At 31.3% G+C, this 26,141-nt stretch overlaps 1 protein-coding gene across 3 annotated transcripts in view; it reads left to right on the top strand.

Annotated features, from left to right (window-relative positions):
* Positions 1-26,141, top strand: part of Dync2h1 (dynein cytoplasmic 2 heavy chain 1) — a 174,019-nt gene that overhangs the window by 119,486 nt on the left and 28,392 nt on the right. For 2 of the 3 annotated variants that reach the window (XM_048795761.1, XM_048795760.1), the window contains exons 61-67: positions 878-1,004; positions 2,639-2,780; positions 3,776-3,885; positions 9,009-9,029; positions 10,366-10,464; positions 14,142-14,265; positions 25,036-25,199. In XM_048795761.1, the coding sequence (XP_048651718.1) occupies positions 878-1,004; positions 2,639-2,780; positions 3,776-3,885; positions 9,009-9,029; positions 10,366-10,464; positions 14,142-14,265; positions 25,036-25,199 (787 nt within the window). The remainder of the gene's footprint in view (positions 1-877; positions 1,005-2,638; positions 2,781-3,775; positions 3,886-9,008; positions 9,030-10,365; positions 10,465-14,141; positions 14,266-25,035; positions 25,200-26,141) is intronic. The other variant, XM_015489688.2, reaches the window with a different exon arrangement.

The raw sequence follows: 26,141 nt of genomic DNA, 5'->3' as shown, positions 1-26,141 counted from the left end.
TAAATTTCTATATCTGTAACATGAAAAATTTTGAACTGTTGTTGTAAGAATGAAATGTTTTTAAAAAATGTTTGATACAGGGCTGGGGATGTGGCTCAAGTGGTAGCATGCTCGCCTGGCATACGCAGGGCACTGGGTTTGATTCTCAGCACCACATAAAAATAAAATAAAGATGTTGTGTCCACCAAAAACTAAAAAATAAATATTAAAAAATTCTCTCCCCCCCTCTTTTAAAAAAAAATGTTTGATACAATCCTGGGCATATTATAGGCACATGTTTGTACAACCATTTTCAAGGAAAACAATTTAAAAAGAGAGTTATAAACTTTGGCAAATGGGCACTTAGGGTGAGATTATATATAATGTATTAGATATTTGAGGTGAATTTTGAAATTGTACTTTTATTTTTGATAGGTATATGTTAAAGAGTATTTGACTGAGGGGATAAAGGGAGTGGTTGGAAGACATTCTAGACAAATGAAACATCCTGAGAGGAATACATGAGATAAAGAATAGGGCATTTTCTGATAATGTTGATTTTTTTCAGATATTGCTGTATACTTTGGGGGAACTGAAATAGCAAGTAATAAACCCAGAAAGATAGATTGGATCAGTCTTTGTACAGGGTCTTGAATGCCATACTAAGAAACATGTACATAAATACAGAAGGTTATGGAGTACCTGTCCAGCTTTTTGAAGTAGAGAATGATAGATTTTAAATATATGTGTTGGTATATATGTTTTATTAATGATAATTTTATACAATTATGGCCATATTATCATTAAATTCTGGCATAAATATGTACTTAATTATCCATGGATAATTTCATTAAGTATCTCTTAAATTCTTTTTGTTTTTAATTAACTGTTTTCTTAGATTTCAGAGCAGGACTTCTGAAGCTGCCAAACTTGAAGCTGAAGTTAGCAAAGCACAGGAAACAATCAAAGCTGCAGAAGTCTTAATTAATCAGCTTGATAGAGAACACAAGAGATGGAATGCCCAGGTTTGTTTACAGAGAAGAATCATAGAGTCTAAAGACTCAGGAAACTTATGATGTTATGTATTTGTTAAAAAAGTGAAAGACAAATATCCATTAACTTGCATCTGGCTTTGGACAAATGATCTACATACACATGGTAACTAAGTGAATTAATCTTATTGCAAAATATCTTTATGAGAATGGATTTTTAGGAAAGAAAACAAATCCTCTTTTTATTACCTGGTGCTGAGGGGAAGGACAGGAATGAAAATTATCTAAAACTTAGTTCTCTTTAGAGACTTTTTTGAATTTACCTTTACCAGGACAATAATTTTAGGGTTCAATATTGTTGGCCATTTATTTCTTCCTGAAATATTCTATTATTTTTGCTTTGTTAGTCTTGTCTCACATTTTCTTTTTAACTTTATAACCAGATTTCTTCTCTCACCTGATACTTCTCATTTTCTCATTCAATAATATTGATTATCTTCAGTATTCTCCTTGTTAACTCTTTTTTCTGAAATGGAACTGGGATTCTCTCATTCAGGGTTAATGTCATCTATACCACAGTGATGACCAAAGCTATACTTCTAGGATATACAGAGCTTAAAATTAATATTTCCAACTATACTTTAAATAATTGCATTACTTTTGTCTCTTAGGAACCCACCCAACATGTCTGAAGTAACTTATTTTTTTTCTAATTCCATATCGCTTTCAGTTCATAGTTTATTGAAGTTGTGTTTCTTCTACATCAAAACTATAAATGTGGGCTGTCTTAAATGTTTCCTTGTTTAATTGTCATATCAATTTGCAATATTCTTCGTATTTGCCTTCCATCTTTAATGCCAATCTTTTTGTTTTCTCATCTGGATTTTCCTAACTTGTCTCTCTCTTATCTAACCTTTTAATTTGTCCATCCTTTATTTGTTGGCTGAAATATATTTTTAAAACTCATCTCATTACATTATTTGCTGCCTCTTAAATCCCTTTTTATTAAAAGTGTTAATAGAAAGGGGATTTGTTTAAAAATGTTAAAAGAGAAAATCCTTTGCATTGCATGGAAAAACCTTTCATAATTGGCCTCCAACCAACTCTGCCCCTCTCTTTCATTCCTTCTGTATCACTGTCCTTTCTGCTCTGTCTTGTGCTTCATCTGTACTAAAGATTACAATAATGAGTCTTGATTCATTAAATTTGTTACGTACCTTTGTTCATCAGTGTATTTTAATGTTATTTTATAAAGTGATACAAATTTATGCTATTCAGCTATGGTAAGGATGAAAGCTCATTATTCATTATGATAATTAGTAACTTTCAATGACAAAATGTGTGTTTATTTCTACAAATACATTAGGATTTCATACAAAACCACAGCAAGGTCTGTGGTCTTATTGTTATTTTAAAAATTTGACTGGTGTATTCAAATAGATAAGGGATTATTACTTAAAGAAATATGTGATTTTTTCCATGAATGATTTTCAAATTAAAGGTTGTCATAGAACTTTTGCTTCAGTATATTTTAGTTTATTTTTGGATACCTGGGATCGAACTCAGGGGCACTCAACTACAGGGCCAAATAAACAAAATTCCATGAAGCTGTAATTTTCTTCTGTGATAGGACATATCCATTTATCTCTCTTTATCTCTTTTTCCAGGTTGCAGAGATAACAGAGCAATTAGCTACTCTTCCAAAACGAGCTCAACTATCTGCTGCTTTTATTACATATCTTTCTGCTGCTCCTGAGAGTCTCAGAAAAACCTGTTTGGAAGAATGGACCAAGTCAGCTGGTCTTGAAAGTTTGTATTTAGTTATTTGTGATTTTGAAATTTCAATATTCTAAAAATGCACATTTGACCTTTATTTCACTCTTTTGTTTTGTTATTTATTTATTTGTACTGGGGATTGAACCCAGAGGCTTAACCACTGAGCTAAATTCCCAGTCCTTTTTATTTTTCATCTTGAGACAGTGTCTCCCTAAATTGCTGAGGCTGGCCTCTTATTTATTATCGTACTTCAGCCTCCCAAGTTGCTGGAATTACAGGTATTTGCTGCTGTGCCTAGCTAATTTGCTTTACTTCAGTGTTTAAATTCTTCTGTAAGTTGTAAGGATACCAGACTATAGATTTGCCAAATTTCACAAAAGTTTTGGGAATCATTTTGTTATTGCATCTTCTATTCCTAAATCACTATAAATAACAGACCACTAAAGGATTTTTGATATTGCATGAATTCAACTAAACATTTTATCTTTACAATAATTTTATGTAATAAGGTGAAATATAGGAACTCTAACGTTTCTTGTGCATATTGTGGTTTGCACAAAATTACTTATGATTGTAAAACATTCACTCTGAAGAAATATGAGTTAACTAAAGTTCTATTCCTTTGAACTTTTTTTAACTTCTTTATTCTTATATTTGAGTGCTAAAAGTAGATGAATGGTTTTCAAATTAAAGGTTGTCATGGAACTTTTGCTTCAGTATATTTTAGTTTATTTTTGGATACCTGGGATCCAGCTCAGGGGCACTCAACTACAGGGCCAAATCACCAGCCCTATTTTGTATTTTATTTTAGAGACAGGGTCTCACTGAGTTGCTTAGTGCCTTGCTTTTGCTGAGGCTGGCTTTGAACTCGTGATCCTCCTGCCTCAGCCTCCCAAGCCTCTGGAATTACAGGTGTCTGCCACTGCACCCTGCCTTGTTTCAGTATATTTTAAATAGTTTTATTTTCTTTCCTTTATCAAGTGCAAGATTATTGTAATGAAGTATTCTTGGTATCTTTAACTTTTCAGAATTTGATCTGAGGAGATTTCTTTGTACTGAAAGTGAACAGTTAATTTGGAAAAGTGAAGGCCTACCATCTGATGACCTTTCCATAGAAAATGCTCTTGTTATATTACAGGTAATTAATTTGCTTTAATTTTCTCAGAAATGTTTTTTTTGGAGGCTTGCTAGAGGAATTCTTTACATTCTTAGGTTTTTGCTGTTATTGTTTTCTTAGTCATGTAAAAGTGAAAATATTTTGTTAATGAAAATTTACTTATTTTGTTAGTGAATGTATACTTCTCAATATAATTTATTTTTTACCTTAATATAAGAGTATAAACTAAATATAAGAGTATAAACTAAAGTGGCATTTTTATTCCAAAATATTCTAAATAGAAGTTTCTACTAGTAATAGAAATGCTATAGAGATAACTGGTTCATTTGGTTGTTTACTTACTTCATTTAGAGTATATGACTTTATAAATTTTACATTTTAATTTTATTTTATGTTGCAAAGTGAATTTAAGCTTTGGATTTTAAGTTGGAGATGACCATATGTATATTTTGAAAATTGTTCTTTGTCAATGTTTTCTTAAAGTTGAAAATATTACAACCTTTTTGGCAGTGAATGTGAAAACTAAATTCAAAGGCTTGTACACAGATAAAAATCATTACTTTGAATAGTTTGATTTTAACCATTAACTTGATTTTCCTTTCTGACATGCAATTTGCAAGGTAATTTTTCTTCCTTGATAATGTGAATTTTTTCCTATTCTCTCTCTCTCTCTCTCTCTCTCTCTCTTTCTCTCTCTCTCCATATATATATATCTCCATTGAAAAAGAAAAACCTTTTGTGTCCAGAAAAATAAATAAATAAATAAATAGATAGATAAATAAATATATTTTTTGGTGCTGGGGATTGAAGCCAGGGACTTGTGCATGCAAGGCAAGCACTCCACTAACTGAGCTATATCCCCAGCCCTCAATAGCCTATATTTTACATTACTAGTGTTGTATTTCCTCTCTGTAACCCTTCTCCCTGCCCAGACACCATTTCCTTATTCTGTAATTTCATTGTCTCAGAGAAAGCATGAGAATTGAATAATGATCCTCTTTAGGTAGCATAAACTGTTTATAAGATTCATATTTTGGGCCTTATTTATTCTGGGATAATGTGTTTGGTTTTATTAGGCCTGTTAATCATCTGATTGTAGTTTGGTTCGTTGCATTGGTGTCCTACCAGAAGAGAAGTTGCTACCACAAATTAAATACTTTCCCCTTATTTTAATTTGATTTTGGTAATTCTTTGATTTATTTTTTTAAACAATTTTTATCATTGCCTTTCCATTGGAACCACAAATCTGAAACTCTAAATGTGTTTGTAAATAAGTTCATTGCATCATTGCAAACTGTATGCTTTTTTCAGATTTGTTATTGCTTCTCCCCAAGGTTTGGCAATCACCTCTTCTTGTTTCAGTAAATGTTTCAAGAATGTAATTGCAGATTTTCAAAAAAGTTCTAGTTTGGGGCTGGCGTTTTGTCTTAGCAGTGGAGCGCTTGCCTAGCATGTGTGAGGCATTGGGTTCAATCCTCAGCACCACATTAAAGAAAAAAAAAGTTAAAAAAATATAATTCTAGTTTAAGAATTCTCTTTTTATTCCACAAGTAACCAGGAGAAGTAAGTCTTCAGAAAACATGTATTTATTATAGTAATTTTTATTTTTTCCTGATACCAATGGAAAATACTTAATTTTGTTTTCTGAGTTGTCTTTCATAATGAATATGTGCAAATTGATTTTAAAGTTAGTTTTAATAAGAAGCTTATATTTACTTTATATTTAATATTGATGAGTTCCTTTTAGTTATTTATTTGCAATTATTTAACAAAATAAAAATTATTTATAAAAGTGTTGGGGGGTATGGTAATCAGTGATTTTGTTGAATGAATTTTCCATTATTGTCAACATTCTATTTCAATTCTTAGGTAGACTAAATTCAAAATAAGTCATTATAGTTAAGGGTGTGATTGGATAGTACATGTTTATAACATCTAATCATTAAAATACTATGAATGTATATGAAATTAAATCTCTAAATATATACTACATGTGCATCTGTGAAGACTCCTGAGGAAAGATGGCTAATCATGATAAATAACATGTATTTTTGATTCTGAGGTTTATAAAATTTCTTCAAGTGTACAACAACTTTTCTGAGATTTTCTCTCTCATTGGAGACTATTCAGATTCAAGTCTTGTAGTTACTCAAAAAAGTTTTAGATGTTAGGAAAAAGAAAAACCTTTTGTGTCCAGAATTATTTCTTTACTGGTCTTAACATAAATGCTTGAAGTTCTCATATTTGGCTTGTCTTAACTGTTGAAGTGCATGTATTCTCTGAGAGAGGAAATAGTCAAATTTTATTTATCCTTGACCTTGTAACAAGAGTTAGGTTTATGTTAGGAAAAAGCTTACATAACATGTCTTTGAGGAGCAGAGAAACATTTGGCTAATGTGATCATCCCTTGTGGATTGCTTGGGCTATGGTTTATATTAATAAACCTGGTACGGGTGATAAATAATATGATCTTTTTAACGTTGGGAACTCCATGAATAATGGAGAATATAAAGATGTTAGAAACAATAGAGAAGGTATGAGTGAAAAGCATTCTAAAAGGAGATGGAAAAGAGGATAAGTATAAATTTCAGATTTTATATAATTTTTTCTTGTGAAGACATCTATTGGATATTTATGTTTATTGTTTATGAAAAGTTTGGTATCTAATTGGTTTTCTTTCAACAACTCAAAGTTTCTGAGATTTTTTTCCTTTCTACTACTTGGTATATGTCAAGGAAATGCTAACTAATTTGATATTGTATGTCTAAAAACAAAGAATTATAAAGTTAAATCATAAAGGGGAAATTCTTTACTTCCCCAATAAATAATCATCATCATCATCATCATCATCATCACTTATCTAGTAATTACTATGTGTGCATATATTATTGTTTAAGAATTAACATAGGTAAAGCAAATACTCAAAATTCTGACATCAACTCAATCTAGTAGGTGCATATGTAGCCCTTTTTATAGATAAGGAAATTGTGGCACAGAAGAGTTGATCTTTTGTCCATTGCTGTCAAGTAGTTGAGCCAGGATTCAAACACAAGCTAACTAGCACCAGTTAGTACTCTAAAACTGCCTCCTATAGGAGTGTGTGTATGCACGCGCATGTACATGAATGACCTTAACTTAATTATTTTGTGTTATTCTTGTTAATGTAACTCTCCTTAGGTAATAAAGAGATAATAGGCTTTAATTTTATTTGTAAAGTTTTTTTTTGCTCTTATTCCATTTAATGTATTAAAAATAAAAGTAAAATTATAAAATGTCCTAAATGTTTTAAGAGTCATCACTTTCAAAAATGTCCCTTGCCCAATATTCCCTCCTAACCAAGGAAGGAAGAATTTAAATAGATATGTATTTCTAGTCTTGAATCTTTCTTCTGAGTTCCTGACCTCTATAGTTCCAACTACTGTAGAATATTTTTATCTAGGAAGCTCAAGCTTTATCTGCCTTTAATTGAATTTGCTGTTTTTTTTTTTTAATTGAGAATCTTTCTGTGACCCATTACAGCCCATATAAAAAACTATTTATGCTTTTAAATAATTGAGATGTGCAGAAATTTGGGGCTAGCTTCAGAATTCAGAAGGTATTAATAGGACATTTCTTTCTTCATCTTGACAGATGGATTTATTCTCAGATAGGTTCTCTTTACCCTTCATTAGCAATAGTTTTTGGTGTCTCCATGTTTTCCATTATCAGAGTTTTTGTTTCTAGATTAAGGATGTGCCACATCCTCCTTCCGCCTTTACTCCAAGCATGTATGTCAAGCTTATGAAAGGATTCTGATTAGTATGGGATACCTACTCATTCCGTGGATACAGGGTTAGGTGATTGATAACCTCATCAGAAATATGTTAAGTGGGGCATGCAGGACAGCATAGGTAGCTCTTCACTATAAAAATCTTTTTGTTTTTAATTTTTTATCATTGGTTTTCCTTATTTCCCATCATTGACAATATTGTAATCTTGGCCCAGTAGTGCAAACTATAAGCTGGGAGTCATTCCCACTGTCTCTTTTTCTTTCAGTTTATTATTCATCTTGTCTTGTCAAATATATTTTTCAGATATCTCAAGAATGCATCCTGTTTTAACCATATCCACTACCAGTGGCTTCATTTATACTTTCATCAATTTGTATCTGGATAAATACATTATTATACTATCTGATTCCTTGCCCTGAGTCACTTCTTTATAGTTGTTGAAGGGATCCTTCAAAAACAAATCAAGTAATATTATTTCAATTAATATATTTCATTGACTTCCCATTGCCTGCAGTATGAAATTTTCACCATCTTTAGACATGGTATAAAAAGGTCTTCATGATCACACAGATGCCAGATTACTTATGCCATTTTCTTAAAAAATATTTTTTTAGTTGTAGTTGACACAATGACACAATAAAATACCCTTATTTAATTAATTAATTTATTTTTATGTGGTGCTGAGGATCAAACCCAGGGCTTTGCACGTGCTCGGCAAGTGCTCTACCGCTGAGCCACAACCCAAGTCCCTACTTCTGCCATTTCTATATATCATCTTTGCCCACATTTTTCTTAATCAAGCTGTGTCAGACTACTGGAATTTTTCCAGGAACTCCGAACTTTGTTATTATTCTTTTCCTCATGGTATTTTTTTTTATCCAAAATGATTTTTTTTCTTCTTTGCCTTCCTAATTTTTCTTGGCTTTGATTGATTTGAATTGTTTCCTAGTCTCTGCCTTATCTCCATATATCATTCTTCTGTAGCATTTTGTATACTTCTGAATGATGGGCTTTTATTTTTGCTTCTTTATTGGATGTCAAGTCACTGAAGTCAAGGGAATATATCTTATTAATTCTGTATCCTTTGAACTTTGTGTTACTGTAGATTCTAAGGTAGATGAATAAATGAATGAAAGCTCAACATTTTTGATCTATTATAAGTTGTTAATTATATAATTTAACTACATTTCATCATGCAACACAGATAAAATGTACCTTAGAAATTTTCTCTAAATCTCTGTGTAAAAGTATAAATGCGATGAACAAAAACTTGTAAGTACCCTTTAAATTTGTTAAACATATTTCCTTTGCTAAAAATAGATTTTGAAACATTACCATTTTCTTTTCTTTTCTTTTTTTTTTCAACTGCATCAGATCATTGGTTTGAAATCATGGGTAAGAAAACTCCTTCAAATTTTAAAATCATACTATCAGGGTTAAGCAAAATCTCATAGAATTGTGAAATGTTTATTATTGAATGCCACCATAAAAGTAGACCCCAAACCCATAGTAATACTAAGAACCTAATTACTAACCACATCATTTTTCTAGGAATAGTACATTTATTTGATGGAACAGTAAGAGAAATCTATAGAAATAGATTCTGGGTAATGATCATACAGTGATGTAACATGGCAAGGGGGGAATATTCTACTCTGGTTGCAAATAAAAACAAGTTCTTTGTGGAGAATTTAATTACTGTAATAAAGCTGTTTTAAAGCCAGGTATGTTTTCATTATGACCATGTGCTAGGAATTCTAAATGGTGTTGGTGATAAAAAGCTATTAGTCTACAAGGCAAATTATTCCTACTGTTGCCTTCCTTCTTGATATGCCACTGAAATAACAAGTGTTTTTATGAGATTGCTACACCTCAGTCCTAAGTTTTTATTCTACTCTTTCACATGTGTTTTCTTATCCCTATAATGTACAATTACATTTTTTTTCAAATAAGTGAAAATTTAACAAAAAATAGTTCATTCATTTAAATCTGATTTAGTAGGTAGTGGTAATTATTAGATGACTTCTAGAGTTATTGCATATTTATTTGGTGCTAGGAGGTATACATTTTTTTATACATATAATTGGCTTCCTATCATCTCTAAGAGCCATTGTGTGTAAGATGTCTTCACTGGGTTCTAAACTCCTGTTTGTTTTAGAGATTAACTAGTGCAGGACATTCTGTAATGACTTTAGATTTAAGCATATAAAGTCTAATTTTCATTTCTAAGATAAGGTTTTATGGTAGATATTTACTGCTTTAGAAGAATCAGTGTCTTAAAATGTAAATAACTATGTTAAAATTATTTCAGCAATATTTTTATGATTAGCTCATGGGTCTTTTATAAGGCCTTTATGGTTTATTCACCCAGAAGATGTATAAAGTTAGGGAATACCTTGATTATGCATTTTAAAAACCAGAACAAATAGTGCAAATAGCATCAGCATGGGAATAAAACTCTTGCTTAGCATATTGTTAACATACACTTTGAGTTATTGTGTAACAAATGGGACTATGCACAGTTTAATTACTTAATATTATTTCATTGAAAATTTATTAATTTGGTTTTCCAGTACTGATATGTACTGTACCTGTATTTATTCCTTCTGGTTGTACAGTTGCATCCTCCAAAGTCAGCTCATTTAGAAATTGTTTCATAATTTTTAGGCATTTATTTTCATTAAATCAAACCATACTCATTTAATTAACATTCTTCTTCTTTTCAATTTAGAGTCGAGTGTGTCCATTTCTTATAGATCCTTCATCCCAAGCTACAGAATGGTTAAAAACACATTTGAAGGACTCACATTTGGAGGTTATTAATCAACAGGTATGTATTACTTATTATTCAGATGCTAACTAAGAATAGCATCTTATAGTGAAAATAATTCTGGGTGTATAATTAGAAAACAGATCCAAGACTGTGGCCTATAATTTACCTGGAGTTGGATTTGGGGAAAGAAATATAACTCACTTAGCTTCAGTTTTGTAATTTGTAAAAAGTGATGAGAATATTTATTTGGTGCTTATTATTTGGGAATTTCATAGTGAGTAAAGTAGTCACACTTTCTGTTCTTATGAAGAGGATGCTGTAGTAGGTTAGAGAAACAAATATTTTCTCTAAGTTATGATTAATGGCACAAATATAACTAATTTAGCTTAGAGAATCAGAAAATTCTCCTGGTCTTCAGCACATTTGTAGTTTTCTTGAATGTCTCTCACAATTTCCTATTCCTATAACATACCAAGAAGAATATTTAATATGTCCCAATATTTGACACTTTGGTCAGTAAAATGTAATCATAGTCTTTTTTAATAGTGATTTCTTACTGTCATATTTATCTTGCTAAGAAAATTATATTTGGTTATTTTTAAATTTCATTTTTGGAAGCCCTAGTTGTATGACTTACTTTAAAAAAAATTATTCTTAAGTTTTAGGTGGACACAATATCTTTATTTTACATTTATGTGGTGCTGAGGATTGAACCCAGTGCCTCATGCATGCTAGGCAAGCACTCTACCACTGAGCCAAAACCCCACCCCTGTATGACTTGCTTTTATAGATATTCTTTTGTATTTGAAAAGTTATTTTTAAAACTTACCTTACTTTTATAAATGGGGTTTCTATCTCATTTGTTTGTAGTAAAAATAATTGAAAATTAGATAATATATAAAATATAATCATGTATTGCTTAATCAGGGTGATATATTCTAAGAAATGTGTTGGGCAATTTTGCCATTGTATGAATATCATAGAGTGTGCTTTCACAAGCCCAGGTCATATGGCCTACTACCCACATGGGCTATGTAATGTAGCCTATTGCTGCTGTGCTACAAACATGTACAGCATGTTACTGTACTAAATATTGTAGGTAACTGGTAACACAATGGTAAACACAACTAAATATAGAAAAGGTACATAGAATGTGGTATAAAATATAAAAATAAATTGTATCTCTGTGTAGGTAGGCACTTACTATGAATGGAGTCAGCAGGACTAAAAGTTGCTCTAGCTGAGTCAGTGAGTGAGTGTTGTGAATGTGAAAGCTTAGTTCATTATTGTATACATCTGGAGAATTGATTAACACTGTATATTTAAATTATACCAAATTCACAAAAATTTTCTTTTATCAATAATGTTAACCTTAGTTTGCTCTTTTTACCTTATAAACTTTAGCTTAAAACACATATAACTATACATATTTTATTTTTATATATCTTTATTTTATAAGAATTTACCTATTTTTAAATTAATTTTTTTAACTTTTTGAACTTTAAAAAATACTGGTTCTTTTTAGTTATACAGAACACTAGTTCCCTTTTGACATAATTATATAAGTATGGGATATGTTTTATTCTATTTTAGACCCTGTATCTCTCCTCTTTTCTTTTCTCTTCCTCCTGCTCCCTTCCATCTAATGATCTTTCTGCCATTTACCTGTCATTATTATTTGTTTAAATTAATTTCTTGTGGATGTACATGATATCAGATTCACCATTGTGTATTCATATATGCGCATTGGTAAGTTATGTCAGATTCATTTCACTGACTTTCCCTTTCTTATCCTTTCTACCTTCCCTTCATCTCCCTTTTTCTAACCCACTAATCTTCTGTTGCCCCCTCCCTACACTTATTGTGGGTTAGCTTCTACATATTAGAGAAAACATTCAACCTTTGGCTTTTTGACTTTTGAGGACTGGCTTATATCACCTAGCATGATAGTCTCCAGATTCATCCATTTACTGGCAAATGTTATAAAGTCATTCTTCTTTATTGCATCGTAATAATACTCCATGTGTGTATATATAGCATGATTTCTTTATTCATTTATCTGTTGAAGGGTACCTAGATTGGCTCCCTGGCTTAGCTATTATGAATTGTGTTGTTATAAACATTGATGTGGCTGTGTCACTTTAGTGTGCTGATTTTAAATCCTCTGGATATATACCGAGACATGGGATTACTGAGTCAAATAGTGGTTCTATTCCTACTTTTCTGAGGACTGTCTGTACTGCTTTCCAGAGTGGTTGTACCAGTTTGCAGTCCCATCAACAGTGTATGAGTATATACTTTTCTTCACATCTTCACCAACATTTATTGTTCCTTGTGTTCTTGATAATTGCCATTCTGACTATAGTAAGATGAAATCTCAGTATAATTTTAATTTGTATTTCTCTAATTGCTAGAAACATTGAACATTTTTTCATATATTTGTTGACTATTTGTGAACTTTTTTTGTTAAAAGTAAAGACAAACAAATATACTAGTCTAGGCTTTCACAAGGTCAGAATCATCAATACCATTATCTTTTTCTAGAATAACTCCAGAAGGACCTGCCTGTGACTGTTTTATAAGTTAATTTTAAAAAACATAAGTAAAAGGAATATACTCTAAAGTATATTTCATGTACTCTAAAATATACTCTAAAGCTTAAAGTATATATATATATAATATATGTATATATATATACATAAAGTTGTTTATTATTATTATTTGATATAATATACTAATATATAATTGTATGTGTTGTACTTTTATAATATGCCTGACAGCTCAGCATTGTGCTATGACAGCTGTGATGTACTAGTCAATAGGAAGTTTTTCACTCCGTTATAATTTTATGGGACTACTATTGTATATGTGGTCCATTGTTGACTGAAATGTTATGTGGTGCATGATTGTACTTTAGTCTCATTTGGGGTTTGCAGTATAAGGTCTTAATAATTATCCCAAATATTATACTTTATTTTCCATCTTTGTTGGAGGCATGGAGTAATATTTTAAACTCCTTTTTTTTTTTTTTTTTGCTAGCTAAAAAGCCTCAAAATTCTTCATTGGTTGTAGAGTCTTGTTGAAGAGTCTTAATTAATAATTTATTAATTAAAAATTAAACTTAATTATTAAACCTGTCACACTAAGAAATATCTATGGGAATTCATCATTTTTCTTTTTTAAACTCCCCATTCAATAGTTGATTTGGAATATAGGCAAAGTAGTTCTTATTAATACCTGATAATTTATTACAGATAGAATTTGAAATTTATTTCTATAAAAAATTTATAATTATAGTAGAAAATTAAAGAAAGACATTTGTATTGTGGGGTAAAGAGATGATATTCAATGGGTATAGTGTTCCAGATGTGGATGACCAAAAAGTTCTAGAGATCTGCTACCTATATTGTTGTTATAATTAACAACACTGTAATATATACTTAAAAATTGTTGAGCTTTTAGATGTTTTTTCAACAATAAAAAAATGGTCAAAATTCTTATTTTTTAGAAATATTTCTATTTAAGTGATGAAAATTTTAAGATAACTTATTCAATTAAAATAATTCATGTACTTGTAACTAGAAACATAATTGAGTAATTTGAATTATTAACATTAAAATTACATTTAAAATGTTCTTATTTTTCTAGTACTATATTCATTTATCATCTATAAGGATCTTTGTATATACTGATATAATAAAAAAATTAATATGCATTCCTTTTTATTCTCACAGGATAGTAACTTTATCACAGCTCTTGAGTTGGCTGTACGTTTTGGGAAAACCCTTATTATACAAGAAATGGATGGTGTAGAACCTGTTCTTTATCCATTATTGAGACGAGATCTGGTTGCTCAAGGTAAATATTCGAGTTTCCAGGGAATGCATATTTTTATGATTTCTCAAAGTAATTAAACCTGTTACAAGCTTGCAAGAGCCCTCATCCTGTGGAGTCACATGGACATGCTTAACTCTTTCCATAATAAAATATTGGGGCTAACAGGGCAAAGCCGAAAAAGAGCAAAGCATGCATTGTTTTTTGATCATCTGTTATGCCAGCAACAAGTTGTGATAACACATGTGAAATGTCTAGAAAGGAAGTTCATTACAAACTCAGTAGTGTTTATTGGGGATTGATTATGAGAGCAAATTCTCTCACTTATAGCAATTCCCCAAGGGAAAGCAGATGTTTGGCATAAGCCCCATTGTTTCTATAAACAGTTAAGACACAGTTAGCCACTTTTATTAGTTCTGAAAATGAAGGGAATTCTTTTTAAATCCAAGTTCTCAGACACTGGCCACGAACCAATTTTTAAAGCAGATCATTCTAAGGCTAGCAGTCTCAGGATTGATACATTACTTCTTTTCTTCATAGGAATCCACTCCAGATTTTAGAAGGTGATGCCCTGAAACTTTTAAGAGTGTATTCATGCAAAGGGGGATACACATGCATAATGTACCGTGTACATATACATATATACATGCACATTACCACATAACTTGCTAACAAGATTAAAATAGAAAATGGGGTTATTGGGACAAAGCAGAGAAATAGCAAAATATGCACTTTTGATCTTCTGTTATCCCACAAAAAGGTATGCTTGAACTGGCAGGGGTTAATATGTTCTGTAAAAAAAATCTAGGGGACATTTTACCTTTTGAAGTTTTTAAAAATATATTTGTGGGGCTACTTGGTCTACTATATAACAAAAGAAGCTTTCTAATCAGAACAGGATCTTGCTAGAAAGGAGTTGCCTATAAGAGCTATCTCTAGTCTCAATCTGTTCTTTTGTTGGAGCAAACTCAGCTCTTTTGATCCTGCTTCTCATTGTGGCATTATGACTGCAGTGGAAATAAACTATTAAGGCTATCTGGATTTAATACTCTTTTTTTCTATATCCTGATCCTGAAGGGCTTATGAACTATAAATCTTTAAGAGTCTTGGTTCATGGTAGTTTTTATCAGTCTATGTTGCATGATCTCAGAGTGCAATATTGACAAGATTCCCTTATATTGGATTCAGTAAGGGGTGATGTATTCCACATCATGATTAATTCACATTAGGAATCACTTTCTAGACAGTTGTGCAAGGATATTTGTTCATGTCAGAATTTTTAAAAAAGAGAGTTTGTCATTGCCCCATCATACTTTTTCCCATCTTGTTCTCATGGTTGAGTAAATTCATATCACATTATTCTATTAATCCCATTTTGGTATACTCTAGAGCATCCTTTTTCAGAGGGATGAGTTCCTCAGGAATTCCCATTTTGTCACCGTACATTATCAATGGGGACAGAGGACGATGATCTTAGAATCACATAAAACAATCTATTACCAAATTTATTTATATCTTAGTGTCCTTAACCTTAGCAGTATAAACTGCTTTTCTACCTGTTAAGGTCAAAGAAGATAGAAATAGGAATAGAATATGCTCCTCTTCCATAAATTTATGTTATTCAAAAATCCTTCAAGGACTTAGGTACTAGAACAGAGACCTTTGCCAAATAGAATAAAAAGTAGGCCCAATCTTTAGCATATTGGTTTAGGAACTGATTTCCTTAACAAAACTCCTAAAGTGCAAGAAGTAAAATAAAAGATCAATAAATAGGATGGAATCAAATTAAAAAGCTTCTTCACAGAAAAAAAATATCAATCATGTTGAAGAGAGAGTCTGCAGATTGGGAGAAAATCTTTACCACATGCATTTCAGATAGAGCATTAATCTCTAGGATATATAAGGAACTCAAAAAAATCAATACAAAAAAAAAAAACCCAAATAACCTCATCAATAAACAGACTAAGGTATTGAATAGACACTTCACAGAAGAAGAAATATAATTGATCAACAAATATATGAAAAAATGTTCAACATTTGCAGTTAGAGAAATGCAAATCAAAGCTACACTGAGATTTTATCTCAATCCAGTCAGAATGACAGTTATCAAGAATACAAGGAACAATAAATATTGGCAAGGATGTGGGGAAAAATGTACACTCATACATTGCTGATGGGAATTCAAATTGGTGCAATCACTCTGGAAAGCAGTATGGAGATTCCTCAGAAAACTTGGAATGGAACCACCATTTGACCCAATTATCCCATTCCTTGGCATATACCCAAAGGACTTAAAATCAGTACACTAAAGTGACACAGCCACATCAGTGTAGCTCAACTCACAATAGCTAAATTGTGGAACCAACTTAGGTGCCCGTCAGCAGATGAATGTATAAAGAAATTGTGGTGTATACATACAATGGAATATTACTCAGCCATAAAGAAGAATGAAATTATGGCATTTGCTGGTAAATGGATGGAGCTGGAAAATATTATGTTAAACAAAATAAGCCAATCTCAAAGAAGCAAAAGCTGAATGTTTTCTCTGATATGCAGATGCTAATTCACAATAAACTGGCGTAGGGGCTAGGGAAGAATAGAGGTACTTTGGATTAGACAGAGGAGAATGCAGGGAGGGGAGAGGTTACAGGGGTAGTAGAATGAACCGGACATTATTACTCTATATGCATGTATGATTGATTGCACAACCAGAGTGATTCTATATCATGTACAACCAGAAGAATGAGAAGTTATCCTCCATTTATGAATGACATGTCAAAACACATTCTATTCTCATTTATAACTAATTAGAACAAATTAAAAAAAATCTTGTCCACATATTTTGATGAAAAGAAGAGCAAGGTATTAATTAAATTCTTTTTTTTTAACTTCCTCATTCCTTTGTGGTTAGAAGCTCAGCTAAAGGAGAAGGTAGATTTAACCGTTTTAGTTTGTAAGTAGTTAAAGAACATTAGATCAGCTAGCTATGTAGAAGTTATTGAGGGAGATACTGGTGTGAGTGGCAAATAATTTAAGTTTCACTAATGATAAATATCAAGAGTTTTTTTTATTACTATTAATCATTCCGTTTCTTTATGGCTATTTCAGTTCCATGCTGGGTTATAGAATGGAACCAGGAGTTATAGTAAATATGATAACTGACCATTCTTGGTTGGCTCTTGTGTTCCAGACACTTTTTTAAAGGGATGGTTGATTAGATAGCCATGTGTATGGGCAACATAATGTTGATGTGCGTGATTAGATATTGAATGTGTTTCCAGTGGCTGTTTCTCCCATATGGGTATGACTTTGGTAGTCCAATTGGTTCTGGACTTAAAGGACTTTGTTCAGGGTGGTCCAATGGACTAAAAATTTCTCGATTATTGCTTTTCTATCAGGAGCAATTTATCCTCTTAAGGATGTCTGGGTATATCTAGAGACATTTTTCATTGTCACAATTGGGGTAGCGGTGAATCTATGCCAGAGACATCTGAAAATGCAAGGAAAGCTTCCTAAAACAAATAATGTATCCAATACAAATTGTTAATAGTGCTGAGGCTGAGAAACCTCTAAGGTAGTTTAGTAGTTCTGACCCATAAGTCTGTGTACAGGTATATTTCAGTTGGTCTTATTGTGCCATATTTAATAGATGTCTGTAGCATTGCATTGAATTTGCTAATCTATGTTTTTATTTATAGACATCTGTAATTCTATGTATCTGAAGGAGATAGGAACCAAAGGCAAGAATTGATTTATAACTTTTGAATTACCTCCAAAGCTTCCTTTTGCAGGAGCTGCCATTTAAACCTAGCCAAGTTTTTCCAAAGAGTCTATTTCTAGGAATGGAATATGCTGATATTCATAGGCCCAGAGGAGATTCAGATGTTGGATCTCCGTCTTTAGTGACTATAAAGCCTTAATTTAGCCTTAATGAGCTTTGGAATATTTCCTTCACCATCTCCTTTTGGTTAGTTGGATGGCAGTGTTTTAAATTTGTCTTCATTTAAAACTCATTCATCTTGAGTTAATTATGTCTGAATGGGAGACAATCCAGTATGAATAGTTTTTTTCACAGGAAACCTTTGCCAAAATGTTAATCATATAATGTAATGAAATTTGGCAATTTGAATGGCATTTAGGTTTATCTAACCCAGATGATGATATACTTTTGGATAGTTTGGACTAGTAATGCTGTTCTACATATAATAAATGAACTAAGTTTGATCTTCCTAAAGGAAAATAAAAAAGAAATCATTAGTAATTAGCAACATNTTTTTTTTTTTTTTTTATGTTAAGCATGGTAGAATCAATGGTGCCACTTTTTGGTTTAAATTTCAGTGGTCACAGTAAACCTTCAAAGCAATATTGGTTTCCAGAATCCAGACAAATAAAATTGTGTTGCATCCCTGCATTTTCCTCTTTAAGCTAAGAATTGACTTCATTTCTCTCACCTGCTGTATAAAAATTAAGATACCAAATCATAGTATTGTCTGTTCTTTTTTATCTCACCCAGGAAAAATACATTTCCCTTGTTCTATTCCCGTAATACATAACAGAAGCTCAAATCATAAAACAGCTAGCTACTTTTATTATCTTTGTACTTACATAATGCAGTTTCCTATTATGTTATGTTCTTTTGTGTTTTTTATTGAAAAGAGCTGGTAAATCTGACCTCTTAAAACACTGGGCTTATTTATTTTGTATACTGTTTGTTTGGTGTGTGTGTGTATGAGCTCTAGGCTGTGTACTTTTTTTTTTCATAGCTTATTGAGGTAAAATTGAAGTACAATAAAATGTACATTTTTGATTTATGCAATTTGATCAGTTTTGACATGATGTAATCATTACAATCAATATAAAAATCATTACCAATACTTATTTTTTTAAAAAAATTTGAAATCATGCAGACTGTTTTCTGCATGATTTATTATAAATCAATCACCATAAGATATGTAGAACCCTATCCCCACATCATTACTACTTCAAAATTAAATAGCACGATTATAAATATCTCACAGGTCAAAGAAGAAAGCACAAGAAAAGTAAGCAAAAAGTGTTTTGAACTAAGTGATAATAAAAGCTTAAAATATCAGAATCTCTGGGATTAAACAGTACTCAGATGAACATTTATAACTTAAAGTACTTGTATCAGAAAGAACGTAGATTAACAATCAAATTATTTTCAAATTAGGTAGCACAAAGGAAAAAATAAAGAGTAGGGACAGAAATATATGAAATAGAAAAGAAATAATACAGCTAAAATTTGATAAAAATCAAACAAGTGTGATCAAGAATAAAGTCAAGAACAAAAATTAATATCAATGGAAAGGGAGCTATCAAAACAATCCTACATATGCTAAAAATATATTAAGGTAGTACTACAATTGTATACCAATTGTGATAGCTTACATAATGTGGTCTACATTAGAGAAGAATTTGTGTGCTACTGAGAAGAAGGTGTATTTAGTCATTGATGGATGATTTATTCTATATATGTCTGTTAAGTCTAAATTATCAATTGTGTTTTTTACTTCTTTAGCTTCCTTACTTAGTTTTTATTTGGAGGATCTATCCAGTAGTGACAGAGTCAAGTTAAAGTTACCCAGTATTATTGTGCTTTGGTCTATTTGATTCTTGGAATTGAGAAGGGTTTGTTTGATGTACATGGATGCTCCATTGTTTGGGGCATAACTATTTAAGATTGTTAGGTCTTGTTGATAGTTCTCTTAAGCAATATGAAATGGCCTTTTTTGTCCCTTCTGATTAACTTCAGCTTTAAGTCCACTTTATCTGATATAAGGGTTGAAAATTCTGCTTGTTTATGAGATCCTTGTGAATGATATTTTTTTCCCCACTCTTTTAACTTCATTCTGTGGATGTCTTTACCTATGAGGCAAGTATCTTGAAGCTAGCATATTGTTGGGTCTTGGTTTCAATCCAAATCTGCCAGACTATGTCTTTTGATTGATGAGTTTAGGCCATTACATACATTCCATGTTATTATTGAAAAATGATTTACTCCCTGTCATTTTGATTTATTTCTGGTTTTTACTTTGAATTAGTTTCTCTTTTGATTGACTATTCTAGTGTAGTTCTTCCCTTTGCTGGCTTTTACTTTCATTTTTCATTTGTTCTTCATGAAATATTTTATTGAATGTGTTTTGTAGTGCCGGCTTTCTAGTTGTGAATTCTCTTAACCTTTGTTTATCTTGGAAGGTTTTTTTTCATCGTCAGTTCTGAAGTTGAATTTTGCTGGCTACAGTATTCTTGGTTGGCATCCATTTTCAAGCTTGCTATACACTATTCCAAGATCTCCTAGCTTTGAGGGTCTGGGCTGAGAAATCAACTGAGATCCATACTGGTTTCCCCCTAAATATCATCAGCTGTTTTTCTATCCTTATTCTGTGTTGGATATTTTCATAATAATGTGCCTTGGTATAGTTCCATTGTAATTTTGTATATTTGAGGTCATGTAAGCCTCCTGTATTTGATTTTCCATTTCATTCTTTAGGTTCGTGAAATTTTCTGGTATTTCATTGAAAAGATTGTACATTCCTTTTCTTTGTATCTTCAAGCCTTTATCTATCCTGATAAATCTTAAATTGCCCTTATCAGGTCATCCCATATTTCTTGGAAGTTCTGTTCATGGTCTCTTAACATCTTTTCTCTATGGTCAACTTTGCTTTTGAGATTATATATTTTGTCTTCATTGCCTAAAGTACTGTGAAGTATGTATCTGAGGTAGTAGAGTTTTTACTCTGTTGACTTGGTAGTGTTCCCTGAAGGTTTCCAGTACCTCACTGTTTAGGGGGAGACAATTAATAACAACAATCAATGCAAACAATGTACAGCTTAAATCAAATAGTTTCTACATACATCTAAAATGCTAATTGTCACAAAAAACAGAAATGATAAGATCAGTTATTGCCCACAGTAAAAACGGTTAAGTTTGCAAAAGATTTTATAATTTTGAATGGTCAACTGGAAGAGAACAGAAGTGATGCAGGATGGAGGAAAGAAAATAAAAGTAAAAAACTAAAGAAGGATTGAAAGAGAATTAGAGATTGGCTATTAGGAGAAGAAAAGAGAGAAAGAGAATCAAGGGAAACAGATATGTGAGAAAAAATATATCTCTATAAAGTAAACATTAAAAAAATAAAGACTACAAAACAAAATTAAAATATACTATTCAAATATACTAGTCTGCAAAATATTGAATAATGAAAAATAATTGGCTTCAAAAATTCTACAAATGAGAAATAAAACCAATATGAATATGTATAAATGTCTAAGGTCACAATTACAGAAAAGGAAAAAAAATCTCCATGAAAAGTTAAAGAATTGTGTCTTGATTCTCAGTTTTCCCTCTCAGCAGTGTTGGTTGGGAGTCAATGGGGTGAGAGAGGTAATTCTGTAGTTGGAATTCCTAGAGGCAGCATTTAGACTTAGGTGGTCTCCTGGCTCTGCTACCCAGTTTGGGGTTCAGTCTCCTAACTTAATCTCTCCCACCCTCGTCCTTTCAAATTCCCAGCCAGGTGTGTCTTTTCCAGCCAGTCCTGCAAACAGCTGGGTTGGAGGGCGAGGGGTAGTGCTTGGTGGGTTTCCATGACGAGTAGTCTCCTGTATAATCCTCTGTCTATGATTGAAATTGTTCTGGTCACTTAGGTATACTCTTTGTCTTGCAGTGTGTGTTTATTGGGCCTGTATTTTGGGACAGACTTGGGTTTACCAGGAATTGGCTCCCTCAGCTGCCAGCCCCATGCCATAGCTAAAGAATGGTTTCTTCCTCTGTCCTCCTCAGGCAGCCTGGAAATATGGGAGCTTCTTTCCTGTACAAAGATATTGTGCAGCATGCTGTTCAGTTTAGTTGGGCAGTGTCTTTGATCTCTAAGTTCTCTGTACGCAGACACACCTTAGGCCTCTTAAAAATGAGGGTTTCTTTTAGTCCCTTGTCCCTCCCTCCACTTTGCTTGTGGAGGGACTCATCTGGCTGGGTACTCCAGCTAGAAGCAGTGCTATGACACTGGGTATTTTTTCTTACAATATCCAACCTCCTGAGTCCCTGATCTGCTTTGAATGTTCAGTATTAAATTCTAATAAAGTCTCTCCTCCCTTTATTGGTTACCTACTTTGCTGAGAAACTGTCTATCTGCTTTTTTGGTTTAATGTCACAGAGCAGCCAGAAAAACGACCTTCTCTATTCCGTCATCTTAAAACTCTAGGCTGTGTACTTTTTTAAAGGTATTTTTTCATTTACTCCAAATTGCCAAATGTATTGGTGCATATTTTTAGATAATATTATCATATCTTTTAAATTTGTAATGTATTTGTAATGAGGCTTCCTTTTGTTCTTAGGTTGATCTTTCTAAGTTTTTCTTGATCAGTCTTCATAAGGGTTTATCAGTTTTAATAATCTTTAGAATACCAAATATTAATTTTGATTTTTTCATTATATTTTAAAATGGACTTTTGTCCATTATTATTCATTTCTATTATTTTCCTTGGATTTATTTATTTATTTTGGTTCCTGAGATGGAAAAGCAAAATAGTGATAGTCTTTTCCTTTTCCTAATTTATATCTATAAATTTTCCACCAAGTCCTTATTTAGCTTCATGTCTTATGTTTTGATTTCTTCTTTGATTTATAAATCATTTAACATTTTGTTGTTTAATTTCCCGGTAGTTGGATATTTTTGTTGTTGTTGTTGTTTTGTCTTTATATCCAACTTATCTCCATTGTGGTCAGGGAACTTATTCTAAAGCATTTTAATTTGGAGGGATTCTTTTGATGCCTTCTTTTTGATTTGTCATTTGGTTACCTTTAATAAATATTCCAGGTATGCTTAAAAATTGTGAAAATTTGACTCCTATTTGATTTAACTTTTATTTCAGGCCAGTTAAATCAAGTTTTATGTGGTATTCAGATCTTCCATATACTTGCTGTTTTTATTTTTTTTCTGTTTGTTTTATCATGTCTTGAGGTAAATGCCTTAAAGTCTGTATTATTTTTAATATGTCTATTTTTCTTTTAGTTCTGAAAGCTTAAAAAGCTTTACTTTAAATATTTTGGAACTCTATTGTATATTTTGCATATACATGCTTTGAAATGTAATATCTTTTTATTCAATTATGTTTTTTATCATTAAGATATTCCCTTCTTTATATCTAGAAGCATCTGTTTTAGCGTCTGTTACTGGAATGTTACACTAAGTTTCAAGCTAGTGCTTACATGGTATATACTTTTCCATTCTTTTATTTTCAAGTTATGTTCATCTTTTATAAAAAGAAACTTTATTGTGTTTATCTAAGGTATAAACATTATGTAAGATACATATAGGTAGTAAAATGGCTATGATATGAAGCATGTTAACATATCCATCCTCTTTAGTTATCCTTTTTTTTTGTGTTGTGAGAGCAACTAAAATGTACTCAACAAAAATGCTGAATACTATATAATTTTATTTACTCTAGTTCTCATATTGGTGTATTTAGATGTAATTATTGCACATATGTGCTACTTTGCATCCTTTGAGTTACATCTTCCCATTTCCTCCCACCACTTCTTCCTTTGGTACCCACTGTTTTATTTTCTATCTCTGTGTATATGGAATTTTTCTTTATTTTTTTTAGCTGTCACGTGTTAAGAGAGATTGTGCAATAATTCTTTTTCCTCTTTGTTTGGCTTATTTCACTGAAGATAATACTCTCCAGGCTCATCCATATTGTGGCAAATTGCAGGATCACCTTTTTTTTTTGTGGATGAATAATATTCCATTGTATATTTCTGTATCATATTTTCTTTATCCATTTTTCCAATGATGGGCACTTTGGTGTTTCTGTATCATGGCTATGTGAATAATGCTGCAGTGAACACAGCAGTGCAGATACCTTTGTGAGGTGGTAGTTTCATTTCATTTGGGTATCTATTCAGAAGAGGGAACCTTGTCATATAATAGTTATATTTTCCAGAATACCAATCTACAGTCCTACCAAATGTTTTATTTTTTCCATAACCTTAGCAACATTTGTTATCTCTTGTCTTCCTGATAACACACATATCACGAGTGTATGATATTTTACAGTTTTAATTTGCATTTCCCTAATGAGTAGTGATGTTGAGTATTGAATATCTTTTCATTTATCTGCTGGACATTCTTATTTCTTTGTACAAATGTCTATTCGGGTTCTTTGCCCATTTTTAATTGGATTATTCATTTTTTCTGCTATTGAATTATAAGAATTTTTAAAGTTTTGATATCTTGATTTTTATGATAAATTGTTTGCAAATATTTTTCAATCTGTAGGTTGCCTTTTTATTTAGTTGATAGTAGATATATTTGCATTTACTTATATCTTGATATTTTCCTAGATTTTATCATTCCATTTTCATGTATTACAAAATAAATACTAGTATAATAAACTTTTTAATAAATGAATTAGAAATAGAGAATAACATATAATTGAGTTTTTATTTTTGTAATCTATAATCCACTATTTCAGAAAAATTTGAAATACAAAAGATGTAGTTAATATTGAAACCATACTAAATATAAGCAGATATTCCTTTAATACTTCAGCATTCAAGGATCATCAAAATGAATTATTTACTCTTGCTTATTAACAGGTCTTTCATTCTAATAGTTCCTTGGATAGCCTAAGCTTTGCTGTCCTTTAGACTATGTTTAAAAGCCTATAATAACATTGTAAGTATTTGAAAATTATATTTTTAAGTATCATATGGTGATATACAAAATATTCAGGGCAGTTAACTGCATTTGTGTTTTTTTTAAACAGGACCACGTTATGTGGTACAAATAGGTGACAAGATTATTGACTACAATGAAGAATTCCGCCTTTTTCTATCAACGAGAAACCCAAATCCCTTTATTCCACCAGATGCAGCTTCTATTGTTACTGAGGTTAATTTTACTACAACAAGAAGTGGATTAAGAGGGCAGGTATGTAAAGACAATAGTCATAATATATTTACGTTAGAGTTTTTTGTATCTGTATATTTATTAGACATTGTGAATAGAAGGATATTGTATTAATCTGATTAGTATTAAAACTTATGATTTTGAAAACAGTTTTGCAAGTAAAGTTGTCAGGCTTATTTATCATCTGTGTTGTATATTGTATATTTGAAGCTGATGCAACATAACTCTAATTTTATAGTCTTATTTCTGTCAGATATGATAGATTTTGAGAGATGAATGGTTTGTAGAGATTAAGAAAACTTGCTTAATTTTTTTAAATTGGAAAATTGAAATACATGAAAGATGCAGTTAATTGACACATTCAGGTAATTGAGGGTTGTTGATTCCTGAGCCAATATTTTTAAAATCACAATCTTTGCGTTTTTAAAATTTAGTTTATCTGTATATGTGTCATTAAATTTTATGGTTTTTGTGTGAATTTCAAAATGATTTTTTATGCCCAGGCTTTTATTTATATATTTACTCATTTTTTTTCGCTCTTGAAAGATAAGATGTTGATTTCTTGAGTATTTTTCTTTTATTCATCTAACGATAGTGATTTTTTTCTCTTGTTTGATTCATGTGAATGTGTATTTGCTATAAATTTTTCTTTATTGCAGTTTTTAAAACTTTTTTCAAAATATTATTTTCTTACTATACCATAGGACTCACTGAATACATTTATATGAATGTATCTTTTGAATGAGTTGATAATAATTCTGACAGATAAAACATTGTAACAATCACTCTAAACTTGGCAGAATTAATTGACACAATTACTCCCTTCCATCTAAAAGCTCTCAAGGTAATTGCTAAAAGGTGCTATGTAGATTTAAGAACTAAGGAAAGGTGTCATTGGCTGTATTAATATTCAAAATTAGCAATTTAGGCTTCTTTTTTTTTTTTTTTTTTTTTTTTTTTTTA

Source organism: Marmota marmota, unplaced genomic scaffold (assembly GCF_001458135.2).
Source record: "Marmota marmota marmota unplaced genomic scaffold, marMar, whole genome shotgun sequence".
Lineage (NCBI taxonomy): Eukaryota > Metazoa > Chordata > Mammalia > Rodentia > Sciuridae > Marmota > Marmota marmota.
This window is presented reverse-complemented; position numbering and strand designations above follow the sequence as displayed.